This window comes from Chlorocebus sabaeus, chromosome 13 (assembly GCF_047675955.1).
Source record: "Chlorocebus sabaeus isolate Y175 chromosome 13, mChlSab1.0.hap1, whole genome shotgun sequence".
Classification (NCBI taxonomy): domain Eukaryota; kingdom Metazoa; phylum Chordata; class Mammalia; order Primates; family Cercopithecidae; genus Chlorocebus; species Chlorocebus sabaeus.
Genome location: NC_132916.1, coordinates 66,856,008 through 66,871,056, shown reverse-complemented (window position 1 = coordinate 66,871,056; position 15,049 = coordinate 66,856,008). Strand labels below are relative to the sequence as shown.

The 15,049-nt window shown below is 37.7% G+C and overlaps 1 protein-coding gene across 1 annotated transcript in view; it reads right to left on the bottom strand.

Moving 5' to 3' along the window:
* Positions 1 to 989: 989 nt before the first annotated feature.
* VTA1 (vesicle trafficking 1) overlaps positions 990 to 15,049 on the bottom strand; it is a 76,890-nt gene continuing 62,830 nt past the window's right edge. Inside the window, exon 8 of the mRNA XM_038000813.2 lies at positions 990 to 3,422. Within this exon, the coding sequence (XP_037856741.1) occupies positions 3,277 to 3,422 (146 nt within the window). The 3' untranslated portion in view covers positions 990 to 3,276. The remainder of the gene's footprint in view (positions 3,423 to 15,049) is intronic.

The window sequence follows — 15,049 nt, the reverse complement described above, 5'->3', positions numbered from 1 at the left end:
GCAACCTCCGCCTCCTGGGTTCAAGTGATTCTTCTGCCTCAGCCTCTTGAGTAGCTGGGATTACACGTGCATGCCACCACGCCAGGCTAATATATATGATTTTTATATACATACATTTATATATTAATAAATATATATTCATATATATTTACTAGAGACGGGGTTTCCCCATGTTGGCCATGCTGGTCTCAAACTCCTGCCCTCAGGTAATCTGCCTGCCTCGGCTCCCAAAGCGCTAGAATTGCAGGTGCGAACCACCACCCCCGGCCTGTTGTTAATACTCTTTTAACTGGTCTCCCAGCTTCCTTCCTTACTTATCACCCTCCTTATGGTCTATTCTCAACATAGGAGCCAATATGATTATTTGAAAAGTCAAGTCACATCAGACTACGCTTCTGCTGAAAACCTTTCCATATAGCTCCCAGTCAAGTCCCTAACAAAAAAGCTGTATGATCCTAAGCTTTTAGCTCCCTCACCAGCTTTTCTCCCACTTATACCCTCTGACCTGATTTCTGTCTACCTGTTGGGAATGCTCTTCCTCTATGTATGTATCTGCCTAACTACTCTTTTCCTTCTTTGCTCTAATGTTACGTTGGGGAGGTCTACGCTGGCTATCCTATTGAAATATGCATATGTCTGTACACACCTAAACATCTCCTATCCTGTTCTCAATGTTTCCTCCATAGCATTTATCACTATTTAATACAGAAGTTCCCATAGTGTGGTCCCCAGAACTTTCTAGCAAGTTCGCAGGTGATGCTGATGCCGGTCATCCAGACACCACATCTTTGAGAACCAGTTTCAGGAGAATCTGTTCTCAGGCTTGCAGTATTTCTGATTTGGGTAGAACTAAACCACTCAAACTTTGGGGACCACCTTAAGTGTCTCTTAAAACTCAGAAGGCTGAGACCCATTCCTAGAGTTTCTGATTGGGTAGGACAGGTGGGGCCCAAGATTTCTATTTCCAATCACACTCGGAGAGCCACTGATGAAATGTACTGTATATTTTATTATCTATTTCCTCCCTTTTAGAATGTTAAACTCTGTGACGGAGGGACTTTTTTTTCCCTGCCGTTTCTGCTTGTAAAGAACAATACCAGGCACATAGTAGCTATTCAGTAAATATATATTGAAGGAATAAATGAAAATTGCTCATCCTATTGTTACATCAGAACACATCTCCTAATTTTACTGTAACATTTTATAGGAAAAAATACAAATACAAAGTTAACAAACATTGTATAGTTCAATCCCCTCATGCAAGAAGGCATTTTTAAGCACTGGGCCACACAGACAACTGGGATTTCCTGATACTTGGGAAATAAATTAACAATTTACATTACTAGAGCATTAGTATTGACACTAAACATTTATGAAATGCTACCAAGGTGCTTAAGCACTTTGGGTACTGTATCTCTTTTAATTCTCATGACTATTGAGATGGCTAGAGGTGTCATTTCCATTTCACAGAGAAGGGCTCTGTCACACATGCAGCCCACTATCAGTGGACTCCATAGTTTCTATATCATCTCCTTCCCTCCATGTGCTCTCCCAACTGGGAACCAAAAGGTACGGTATGAAATAGGAGGTGATGGGTTTCCTTTTTAGTGTCCAGACATACCAAGGTTTAAATTAAAATTTGCTGAATATCGTATAATACTAAAGGTCATCCTGGCGATCTAGTAACATTCTGAAGAGCACTGGATTTCTAGATGCAAATGTGGAACCCTACAAATGTTCATACATCTTGTAAAACATAGGAAAATATTTTTTAGGAGGCATGTTTTTTGGGGATATTTTTGTGATAATTTAGAATAGTCAGTCTGAATATTTATTCTACCAAATCTTGTACAATAGCATTACATTTATGCAGAAAGTAATGGATATAAATGATTATGAGTTTGTGATGCGTTTTTTTCCTCAAACAGGCCAATAGACTAGGTAGTCTAACTTTTTCTTAGAGGGCCAAACAGTAAATGTTTTCAGACTTGCAAGCCATACAACTCTGCAGTTGTGGAAGCAACCACAGACAAAACATAAATGAATGAGTATAGGCTTGTTTCAAAGAAACTTTATTTACATTAACAGGTGGCCAATCCATGGGCCAAAGCTTGCTCACCCTTGTGTTTAAAGATTTCCATCTTAGTAGCATGAATAAAATGGACCAGATAAATTTCAGGTAACTTTGTCAAATTTATCTTTAAAAATAGCAACAACAACAAAAAACTGTTTCTTCCTATAGAAATACCCATATTCCTATAAATAAAAATGACTTTTAAAAAAGACAATTCTAGCAGGCAAATAAAAACAGACATCTGTCTTTGTAGTAAGTTGAATTAGCTAAACGAATCCTTGTATTTATTTTTCACACAGTACAAATGCAGGTGGTACACAGTAAGTTCATAATTCCCCACAAAACTTATAAACTTAACAAATGGGAATCTAAACATAATATTCTGAATCATCCATAGCTATCCACTGTGTGGAATCCATTCTACAGCAGCAGAGGAGTACCTTAATTTAAAGCACCAAGTTTCCAGGCAAATATCTTCTTTTCATTCTCTACTACATGCAGTCAAACTGCCTATGAAGCAAATACCAATTCATCTTACGCTTTAATAGATCAGGTAAAGCAGTTGGGAAATCAACATTATTCTTAAATCTGAAAGTGATTCTACCTCTTTACCTGATATTTTCTCCCATGAAATATTAAACTTTTAATGGAGTTATAATTAACATGAGAATAAATTAAAATTGGAACTGAATGTCTTTTCAGATTAATCCACCAGTTTAGAATGTTCATATTTGTTTTATGTCTTGAGGGAAACAAAAACATAATTTCTAATTTAGAATATTCTGGCAATCTTTATTAAAAGTTACATTTATAATTTTATAGCAAAGTAATATCATCTGTTTGTCCAAACATTACAGATTTAAAAAAATTCCCCTAATGTATGTAAATACAAAGGTTATTCCCAGTATACATTTTAGAGAGGTGTGTTTTCATTTGTTGAAGCGGGGTTCAATGAGAATTTTTAGGGTCTTGCTGACATCAGCCCTATATACTCAGAGATGACTGAATCTACTAAATGGACAACGAAAACTGGTTGAGGCTGCTGATGAATGCTTCAATAAAAATCTGATACACACAGATTTCATTGTCATATTAAATGAAACCAAGTCTTCCTTAAAACTGTGATCCTGATAGGCTGAAGAAAGAGTAATGGACTGTTAGTTCCTCATGCCAAAAATACATGGGTCTGTTATACAAAGGCTTCATTCTCTGCCTGTCGTCAGTAACTTGAGCGCCTTTTGTAGATTCTGTACAGCAGTGCTTACATCTTCATACTGCAGAGCACTGCCAGCATATTTGCAGTACTTTTGAGCTCTAGCAAAGTCCTCTGGGGTTAGACGAATATCCCCTAGAAGAAAAAAAACAATTAAGATATTTATAAGAATATAAAAAGTGTTCTGTAAGGTTGGGCAAATGCTTATGTTTAAGATTAAAAAATATATTTAAGGCTATGTAAAAACAGTAGTTTTAGTCAATCTCTTAAGAACTTTGATACATTTTCTTCATTCTTTTCAATTGTCTTTTTATTACTAATATAAACCATAGACACACCAATATGTAATAACTTAGATGAACAAGATTTTCCTTCAAGAAGCAATAAGGACAAACAAGGAAAGTAGCTTTAGTGTCTATGCTAGAATCACTTAGCCTTTCTCTTCATGGAACAATACACACAGACTAAACCAATTCAACCCTCATTTGAGCTGGAATATAAATATCACCTTCAATAAAAAAAAAGTGAATAACAAACTTTATGTAAAGAAAACCAGGTTGCTTAGCTTATTTTAAGCATGAAAATATTTTACATTTTTGTGCCATCTATGTAAAAATCTCTTAAGGTTTCTTAAATTTTATATCACTGAAATATGCAATTAAACATGTGTTTTAAACAACCATTACATATTAGTTCTCTAAAATTTATTCTTAGCAAGTTTTCTAGTTATACGTATGATTAATATGTAGGGCCCAACTAAACAATTTCAGTAACAAAAAATTAAAAACATTTCATTTAATCTAAGATACAAATTTCCTTGTATACTTCTAAAGACAAAATTAAAAATGGACATTATATCTTGTCTTTTGAAATAACCACCATTTTCTTTGGAAATTTTTATGAGAATTCTAAGGAGTACTAATCAGAAGACTGGGAGGCATAGAATATAACAAGCAGATAACATATTTCAATTCTGTTTGAAATAAGTGCAAGACTGTACTGATAAATAGAATGACTTCATTTAGTTGCTTTTAATTTTGCCATATGTATATATTTTATATATCAAAGATTTCAAAGTAGGTAGCAACTCCAGGCAAGCTGATACAATATTCTGATCCAAATTATTACTTTCTAAAATTTTCAAAAAAGAGTACTGAAACAATATATGCTACAGTTTCCAGCACAGTGCCAGGCATCTCTAGGTACTCAATAACTTCACTGCATGAATATGAAAAAGTTGTATTTTAAATTATTTAGCCTATTTTAAAACTAAGTTCATATAGAATGAAACATTAATTAAATTGCAGATTTTAAAATACACATATATTTACTAGTGTAGGGTGCTATAGTAAGTCTTCAAATATTTGTTGAACTAGTAGTATTTAAGATTACATAAAATTTGGCCTTCACTGTTGTGAATCAGGGATTACCGATTCCAATTTTAACAGAGGTTACTGACTTGGCGTTTGTTGCCCATTAAACGTAAACATCAGCTATCCTGCAGTTCTGTTTACAATTTAGTCAGGTATGCTCCAGTTCATATTTCTCATCTTGAAAAATACCTACCAGATTCTTTAATGGTTTTACAAAATATATTTACCCTACATATGCTGTCTAGGTGAGAAAGCATCGTTGAAAATTGAGTTTACTTTAAGGCTACTTTTTGTGCTTTAAGTCTCTCCTCTCTCAAGGCACTCTTTTAAATATACAGGGCATCCATCCAGAATTTACTGGACGTGCTGAAAGAAGGCCGCAATGGTCAGATTAATCTTATTTCTACAGCATTAGCTTTAGCACTGTTTGGCTGACATATCACTTATTAATAAGGTAAAATGTGTATAACAGCAAGATCTCTGTTACTATTTTTGTTTTATAAACTTATCTACTAAGGATTAAATTATTTTAAAACACAAATATTGTATTTTTGTGAAATAATTTCAATATTTATAAAACGTGAATGAAAATATATTACCAGAAAAATATAATTAGATACAAAATATATAAAGTTCACAGACATGCATAACTAATTATAACTCATATATAAAATACAAGAACTAAATAACAACCGGTGTATAGATTTAGATCCAAAATGTAATTTATAGACATAAAGATATTAGATTTATTTTCAACAATGAAAAATATAAGCTAAAAAACCATGTTACTTGCTATTTTGTAACACATAGGCTCTCCTTTATTTTAAAAATATAGTAGTCTACAATTCATTAATAAAATATGAATTGAATTCTTAAACTGAGTAAAAATAAAATGTCACCTAATTATGAGTCTTTAAAATTAGCATTTAAAAACTCAACAAACAAAAAATATATAAGGGTAAACACATTTCAGAAAGAGAACAAGTGTTAAATTTCAGTTTATCTGATTTTATACTCAAAATGGTCAATATAAGCTTAATGCACCAAAAGAAAAACTGTTTTTTCTATCATTAACATTTACTAGAGGCCATAATCAGAACCACAGTGTGTGCAAGTGGACCTAAAAGATGTTTCAAAGATTAGAGGGGTTGTCTAATGTATCTCTCTTCTGAAATCTTAGAAGTTCCAGATGAGTTGCAGACAGGACCATCTATATATAAGAGGGCTTCATCTCTTCAGAGGTCAGGACAAGATCAGGCAGAAGAGAGCTAGAACTATCAGTTAAATTCTCTACTACAGTGGCAAAGAGAGCCTGGGTCAGCACTGGATCAAATATAACATCACTTGGTGTGAAGAGAAAACATTGCGTGCCCAGTTGACATAAGCATTCATTTCCAAAGCTGATATATCTAACGTCATAAGAGAGGATAGAACACTTGTAAATAATCTCCAAAATGAGTCTTTAGAGGCTCTTTCCAATTTTACTAGATAGTTCTAGAAATTCTTATGTCAAGGGCCTTGGATAATCTCATTCTGGTATACTCTATTATCCTTTGACTTGGATGGAACGCACAGGACACAGACAGAACCTTCATACATACAGGCATTGCTAAGAGATGTCACTTAACAATTCCAACGATAGTAGTAATGCATACAGGCAGAATTTCATTATGTCAAGGGCTGTGCTAAATACTATTCAGATATTATATCACTTAATGCTCAAAAACCTTTTTTTTGTTTTTTTTTTTTTTGAGACAGAGTTTCGCTCTGTCACCCAGGCTGGAGTGCAGTGGCGCAATCTCGGCTCACTGCAAGCTCCACCTCCTGGGTTCACACCATTCTCCTGTCTCAGTCTCCTGAGTAGCTGGGACTACAGGCGCCCGCCACCATACCTGGCTAATGTTTTTTGTAATTTTTTTTAGTAGACACGAGGTTTCACCATGTTAGCCAGGAAGGTCTTGATCTCCTGACCTTGTGATCTGCCCGCCTCGGCCTCCCAAAGTGCTGGGATTACAGGTGTGAGCCACCACGCCCCGCCAATGCTCAAAAAACTTTATGAGGTAAGTTGTCATTCACACTCTAATACTATTCAGAGATGTAAAAGTAAAAAAGTAAACACTGTGCTTCAAATACCTAACTATGCAATCCCACTCTCCAGAGTCAGCCCCAAATTCATTACAATATATTTAATAACCATTAATATCACACATATATGCATTAAAAGGTGATTAAGTACTAAGCACTAAGGAGAAATATGTAGCAGAAAAGGGATATAAGAAGTACTAGAAGCGGTGGTAATGGTAGTGACAGTGGTTATAAATGTACTATTTTTTAAAAAATACTATTTTTTAGAGCAGTTTTAAGTTCACAGAAAAGTTGAGAGGAAGGTACAGAGATTTCCCTTATCTTCTCTTCCCCACCATGCATAGCTTCCTCCATTATTAAACTTCCCAACTTGAGTGGCACATTAATCACAATTGATGAACCTGCATTGATCCATCAGTATTACCCAGAGTCCATGTTAGGGTTTACTCTTGATGTTGTGCATTCCATGAGTTTGGACAAATTTATAATGACATATATCTATTGTTATAGTGTGATATGGTTTGGATTTGTGTCTCCACTCAAATCTCCTGTTGAATAGGAGGAGAGGCCTGGTAGGAGGTGAGTGGATCATGGGGGTGGATGTCCCCCTTGCTGTTCTTGTGACAGTGAGTTCTCATGAAATCCAATGGTTTAAAAGTGTGTGGCACCTCCCCCTTCATTCTCCTATTGCCATTTGATGAAGGTGCCTGCTTCCCCTTCGCCTTCCACATGACTGTAAGTTTCCTGAGGCCTCCCAGTCATGCTTCCTGTGCAGCCTGTGGAACTGTGAGTCAATTAAATCTCTTTTCTTCATAAACTACCCAGTCTTAGGTACTTCTTTATAGCACTGTGAAAACAGACTGATACAGAAAATTGGTACAGGGAGTGAGGCACTGCTATAAAGATACCTGAAAATGTAGAAGCAATGTTGGAACTGAGTAACAGGCAGAGGCTGGAACAGTGTGGAAGGCTCAGAAGAAGACAGGAAGATGTGGGGAAGTGTGAAACTTCCTAGAGACTTGTTGAATGATTTTGACCAAAATGCTGATAATGATATGGACAATGACGTCCATCCAGCCTCAGGTGGTCTCAGATGGAGATGAGGAACTTACTGGGAACTGGAGGAAGGTCATTTTTGCTATGCTTTAGCCAAGAGGCTAGAGGCATTTTGCCCCTGCCCTAGAGATCTGTGGAACTTGGAAATTGAGAGAGATGATTTAGGGTATCTGGCAGAAGAAATTTCTAAGCAGCAAAGCATTCAAGAGGTGACCTGGCTGTTTCTAAAAGTGTACGCTCATATGCATGAACAAAGTGATTATCCGAAACTGGAGCTTATATTTAAAAAGCAGAGCATAAAAGTTTGGAAATTTGCAGCCTGACCATGTGGTACAAAAGAAAAACCTATTTTCTGGGGCAAAATATAAGCCTATCACCCAAATGTGCATAAGTAAATAGGGGCCAAATGTTAACAGCCAAGACAGTGGGGGAAAATGTCTCTAGGGCATTTCACAGACCATCACGGCAGACCCTGCCATCACAGGCTTGGAGACCTAGAAAGAAAAAATGGTTTCATGAGCCAGATACAGGGCCAGCTGCTCTGTGCAGCCCTGGGACATGGCACCCCAGCTGGTCCAGCTCCAGCCATGGCTAAAAGGGGCCAAGGTGTGGCTTGGGCCATGGTTTTAGAGCGTACAAGCCCCAAGCCTTGGTGGCATCCACATGGTGTTGGGCCTATAGGTGTGCAGAAGGCAAGAGTAGAGGTTTGAGAACCTCTGCCTAGATTTCAAAGAATGTATGGAAATGCCTGGATGTTCAGGCAAAAGTGTGCTGCACTGCTGGAGCACTCATGGAGCACTTCTATCATAGGAGTGCAGACAATAAATGTGGGGTTGGAGCCCCCATGCAGCATCCCCTCTGGGGCACTGCCTAGTGGAGCTGTGAGAAGAGGGCCACCATCCTCTAGACCCCAGAATGGTAGACCTACTGACAACTTACATCATGCACCTGGAAAAGCCACAGACACTCAACACCAGCCTGTGAAAGCAGCCAAGGGGGCTGTACCCTGCACAGCCAAAGGGGTGGAGCTGCCCAAGGCCTTGGGAGCCCACCCCTTGCATCGGCATGACCTGGATGTGAGACACGGAGTCAAAGGAGATTATTTTGGAGCTTTACGATTGAATGACTGCCCTGGTCGGTTTCAGATTTGCCTGGTGCCTGTAGCCCCTTTGTTTTGGCCAATTTCTCCCATTAGGAATGGGAGCATTTACCCAATGCCTGCATCCTCACTGTATCTTGGAACTAACTAACTTGCTTTTGATTTTACAGGCTCATAGGTGGAAAGGACTTACCTTGTCTCAGGTGAGAGTCTGGACTATAAACTTTTGAGTTAATGCTGAAACAAGTTAAGACTGGTGCACTATTGAGAAGAGATACTTGTATTTTGCAATATGAGAAGGGCATGAGATTTGGGAGGAGCCAGGAACAGAATGATATGATTTGGACTTGTGTCCCTGCCCAAACCTCATGTTGAACTGAAGGAGGGGCCTGGTGAGAGGTAACTGGATCATGGGGGTGGATGTCCCCCTTGCTGTTCTTGTGATAGTGAGGTCTCATGAGATCTGATGGTTTAAAAGTGTGTGGCACTTCCCCCTTCCCTGTCTCCTGCTGCCATGTGAGGAAGATGCCTGCTTCTCCTTCACCTTTCGCCATGATTTAAGTTTCCTGAGGCCTCCCAGTCATGCTTACTGTTAAGCCTGTGTAACTGTGAATCTTTTTTTTTTTTTTTTTTTTTTTTTGAGACAGAGTCTCGCTCTGTGCCCCAGGCTGGAGTGCAGTGGCGCGATCTCGGCTCACTGCAAGCTCCGCCTCCCGGGTTTACGCCATTCTCCTACCTCAGCCTCCCGGGTAGCTGGGACTACAGGCGCCCGCCACCACGCCCGGCTAATTTTTTTCTTGTATTTTTAGTAGAGACGGGGTTTCACTGTGTTAGCCAGGATGGTCTCGATCTCCTGACCTCGTGATCCGCCCGCCTCGGCCTCCCAAAGTGCTGGGATTACAGGCTTGAGCCACCGCGCCCGGCCTAACTGTGAATCTTAAACCTCTATTCTTCACAAATTACCCAGTCTCAGGTAGTTCTTTATAGCAATATGAGAACAGACTAATACACAGTGTCATGCAAAACAGATTCACTGCCCTAAAACTTCTCTGTGACCCACTCATTCATCCCTCCCTCTCCCCCTAACTCTTGGCACCTGCTGATCTTCTAACTCCTCTATTGTTTGCCTTTTTCAGAATGTCACATACTTGAAATTATACAGTATATAGCTTTTTAAAATTGGTTCCTTTCACTTTGTAATATGCATTTAAGTTTCCTCCATGTCTTTTCATAGCTTGATAGCTCATTTCCTTCTAGCACTGAATAATACCCCATTGTCTACATGTACTGCAGTTTATTTATCCATTCACCTACAGCAAGATAATCTTGGTTCCATCCATGTTTTGGCAATTATAAACAGAGCTGTTATAAACCTTTGCTTGCAGGTTTTCATGTGAGTATATGTTTGAAACTCATTCAGGTAAATACCAAGGACACAACTGCAGGATCCTAAAGTAAATACATTTAGTTATGTAAGAAACTGCCAAACTATTAAAGTGGCTGTATCGTTTTGCATTCCCACCAGCAATGAATGAGAGTTTCTGTGGTTCCACATCGTCACCAGCATTTGGTGTTGTCAATGTTGTACATTTTGGCCATTCTAACAGGTGTGTAGTGGTATCTCATTGTTTTAATTTGCATTTTCCTGATGATATATGCGGTGAAGTATCTTCTCATATGTCTGCTTTCCATTTGTATATCCTCTTTGGTGAGGTGACTGTAAAGGCCTTTTGCTAATTTTAAAAGAGGGTTGTCTGTGTTATTGTTTTTTAGGAGTTCTATGTATATTTTGTTAATAGTCCTTAATCAGATAAGCCTTTTGCAATGTTTTCTCTCAGTCTGTGGCTTGTCTTTTCATTTTCTTGACAGTATCTTTAGAAGAGTAGAAAATTTTAATCTTAATGAAATCTGCCTTATCATTTCTTTCTTTTATGGATCATGCATTTAAAAAGTCATTGCTCAGTCCAAGATCATCTGGATTTTCTCTTTGCTATCTTTTAGAGGTTTTATAGTTTTGCATTTTACTTCTGAAACTTATTTTTATTAAGGTAAAGTAATCATATATAATTTGCCATCTTTACAATTTCAAAGCATACATTTCAGTGGTAATAAAAACACATATATTCTTTTTTTTCCATTTTCATCCTCCACGCCTTCCCCCTTTCCTTCCTGGCCTTTGGTAACCACCAATCTACTCTCTATTTTCATGAGATCCACCTTTTTTTGCTCCCACATGTGAGTGAGAACATATGATATGTGTCTTTCTGGGCTTGGCTTATTTTATTTAAAACAATGACCTGTAGTTCTATCCATTTTGCTGCAAATAATATAATTCTTTTATTTTTTTGGTTGAATAATATTCCATTGTGTATATATACCACATTTTCTTTATTCATTCATCCACTGATTGTCATTTAGGTTGATTCCATTTTTGACTACTGTGAATAGTGCTGCAATAAACATGAGAGTGTAGATTTCTTGCAGCATATTGATTTCCTTTCTTTTGGATTTTCTTTTGGAATTGTTGAATCATATGGTACTTCTATTTTTAGTTATTTGAGAAACCTCTGCACTGTTCTCTATGCCTGTCTTTTGGTATGAGCCATTTTAACTAGGGTAAAATGATACTGCAATGTGATTTTGATTTGTATTTCTCTGACGATTAGTGATGCTGAGCATTTTTTCATATACTTGACATTTCATATATGAAATGTTAGATCTTTTGTCCATTTTTAAATTGTATTATTTGTTTTTTGCTATTGAGTTGTCTGAGCTCCTTACATATTCTGGTTATTAATCCCTTGTCAGATAGATGGATTGTGAATATTTTCTCCCATTCCATGGGTTGTCTTTTCACTTTGTTGGTTTTTTCCTTTGCCATGCTGAAACATTTTAGCTGGATCTAATCCTATTTGGCCATTTCTGCTTTATTTGCCTATGCTTTCGAGGTCTTCCACAAAAAAATCTTTGCATAGACCAATGTCCTGGAGCATTTCTCTAATGTTTTCTTGTTGAAGTTTCAGATGTAAGTCTTTAATTCATTTTGATTTGATTTTTGTGTATCACGAGAGATGGGGGTCTACTTCCATTCTTTTGCATATAGTTATCCAGTTTTCCCAGCACTATTTATTGAAAAGACTGTTCTTTCCCCATTGTAGGTTCTTGGCACCTTTGTCAAAAATGAGTTGGTTGTAAATGGATAAATGTATATCAGGATTCTCTGTTCTGTTCCACTGCTCCATGTGCATGGTTTTATGTGAGTACCATGTTGTTTTGGTTATCATAGCGTTGTAGTCAATTTTGAAATCAGACAGTGTGTGATGTCTTTAGCTTTGCTCTTTTTGCTCAGTTCTGCTTTTGCTATTCAGGATCTTTTATCATTCTGTATAAATCTTAGGGTTCTTATTTTTTGGTGAAATGTCATTCTGTGAAGACTGTCATTGGCATTTTGATAGGGATTGCACGGAATCTGTAGATTGCTTTGGGTAGCATTGTCATTTTAATAATATTAATTATTCTAATCCATAAGCATGGAGTATCTTTACATTTTTTATGTGTCTACTTCTATTACATTCATCAGAACTTTATATAGTTTTTCTTACATAGCTATCTCACTTCTTTAGTTAGATCAATTCCCAGGTATTTTATATTTTTTGTAGCTGTGGTAAATGGGATTGCTTTCTTAATTTGTTTTTCAGATTATCTCCTGTTGGTGTTTATAAATGCTACTGATTTTTGTATGTTGATTCTGTATCCTGTAACTTCACTAAATTTATCAGTTCCAACAGTTTTTTGGTGGAGTCTTCAGGTTTTTATAGGCATAAAATCATGTCATCTGTGAGCAAGGCTAATTTGTTTTCTTCCTTTTCAATTTGGATGAACTTTCTTTCTTTTGCCTAACTGCTCTATTCTCTGTATTATAAAATTGCTCTATACTAAAAAATTCTACACAAAGTATTAATTCTACCAGTGGATTTTATACCTTGAAATGTTTTCTTCTGCACATTAGTGTTTTCTTTCAGACTGAAGAACTCCCCTTAGCTTTTCTTGCAAGATGGGTTGGCTTCTGTGTTTAGGAAAGACTGTATCTCTCCTTCATATTTGAGTGATGATTTTGCTGGATAAAATATTCTTAGATGACAGGTTTTTTTTGAAAATGTTGTTCCAATCCCTCCTGGCCTGTTGAGAAGGCTGTTGCCAGATGACTTGGGGCTCCTTTATATGCTATTTGCTTCTTATCTTTTGCTGTTTTAAGGACCTTCTCTTTGTCCTTGGCCTTTAGCATTTGATTACTACATGCCTTTAGGTAGTCTTATTTGGGGGTTGAATCTGTTCGGTGTTAAAAGACCTTCCTGTACCTGGATATTTATATCTTTCTCAAGTTTTGAAAAGTTTTCAGTTGTTATTTCTTTGAATAAGCTTTCTATTTCCTGTTCAGCTCCCTTTTGAACATCAATGGCTCTTAGATTTGGTCTTCTGAGGTAGATATCTATATCTTGTAGTCAGTCATTTTCATTCTCTTTTTTCCCTCCTCTGACTGTGTATTTTCAAATAGCTGGTCTTTGAGCTCACCGATTTTTTTCCTCTGCTTAGTTCATTCTGCTGTTGAGAGCCTCAAAAGACTTTTCCAGTTCAGCAAATGTATTTATCAGTTCCAATATTTTATTTTTTGTTTTGAAAAATTATTCCAATATCTGTCAAATTTCTTTATGACTTTTCTGTATTATCTTAGAGGTCAATGAGTTTTCTTAAAATTGTTATTCTGAAGTCTTGGTCAGAGAGCTCACAAACTGCTGTTTTGTTAGGGTCAGTTTTGGGATTTTTTTTTTTTTTTTTTGACGGAGTCTCATTCTGCCACCCAGGTTGGAGAGCAGTGGGGTGATCTTGGCTCACTGCACTCTCTGCCTCCCAGGTTCAAGTGAGTCTCCTGCCTCACCCTCTCAAGTAGCTGGGATTATAGGCATGCATCACCACGCTTAGCTAATTTTTTTTGTTTGTATTTTCAGTAGAGAGATAGGGTTTCACCATGTTGGCCAGGCTGGTCTTGAACTCCTGACCTCAGGTAATCCACCCACCTCAGCCTCCCAAAGTGCTGGGATTACAGGCTTGAGCCACCATGCTCGGCCAGGATTTTTGCTTTGTCCTTTTGAGAAGGTCATGATTCCCTGTTTGCTGTTGTTTCTTGTGGGTCTTTCCCATGTCTTTGCACTGGAAGAATTAGTTATTTATTCCAGTTTTCTCTGTCCAGCTTGTTTTGGTTTTTATTGCATGTATTTGCTGACAATCTTCACTGCTATGTCGCTACCTCCTTTTCCGCTCTAGGTGGCGCCGTAAGCCCAGGTTTCCCTCAGTTCTAGTAAATGTTTGGAGCACTGAATGTCCCAAATGGATTACACTGGCTGTGTGGGAAGGCAGACGAGATAGGTGTTTGTGCTTACAGGACCTAGAAAATATACCTCCTGCAGCTTGGTACTGCTGAACAGCCACTCTGATTTGGTGTCTCCTTTGGCCAAGATGCAGAGTGAAGTTCCTGGGGCTGGGAATAATAGTCGCTGCTGGTCTTCAGTGATATTTTCCCTCCAGGCAGTCATGATGCTACTTGTGGGTTAAGGCAAGGACAGGTCTCCTGCCAAGGAACCAAAGAAGGTGGCGACGATGGTTGGCCACTTCAATTTTACTTCTTCCAGTGTAGAAATTATGAGGTCGCGGAGATTTTCTGTGTGGGCATAAGGGCAGGGCAGAAGCATCATGAAAGTGGAAGTCCGATTCTCCTACTGGAGTTTTTCCACTTCTCTGTGGCCCCAGGAACTATTTCATCCTCATACTTGGGCTGGTTGTTGCTGGTGTCGATCTCGGTGCTGTATATTTGTTTTTTTTGTTTTCTGTTGGTGGGGAATGAAGTCAGTATGCTTCTACATTGCCATTTTGGAACCAGAAGTCCCTAGTTTTGGAGTTCAAATTTAGGCATCATACCATTTTGAGTTAAATTTTGAGATGAGTGGAAGGTCTGTGTCTAGATTCACTTTTTTTTTTTTGCTGTATGTGACTGTCCTGTTATTCCAGCACCATTTGTTGAAAAGAGTATCTTTTTTCAACGGTATTCCCTTTGCTCCTTTGCCAAAGATCATATGACTTTTTCTATATGGGTC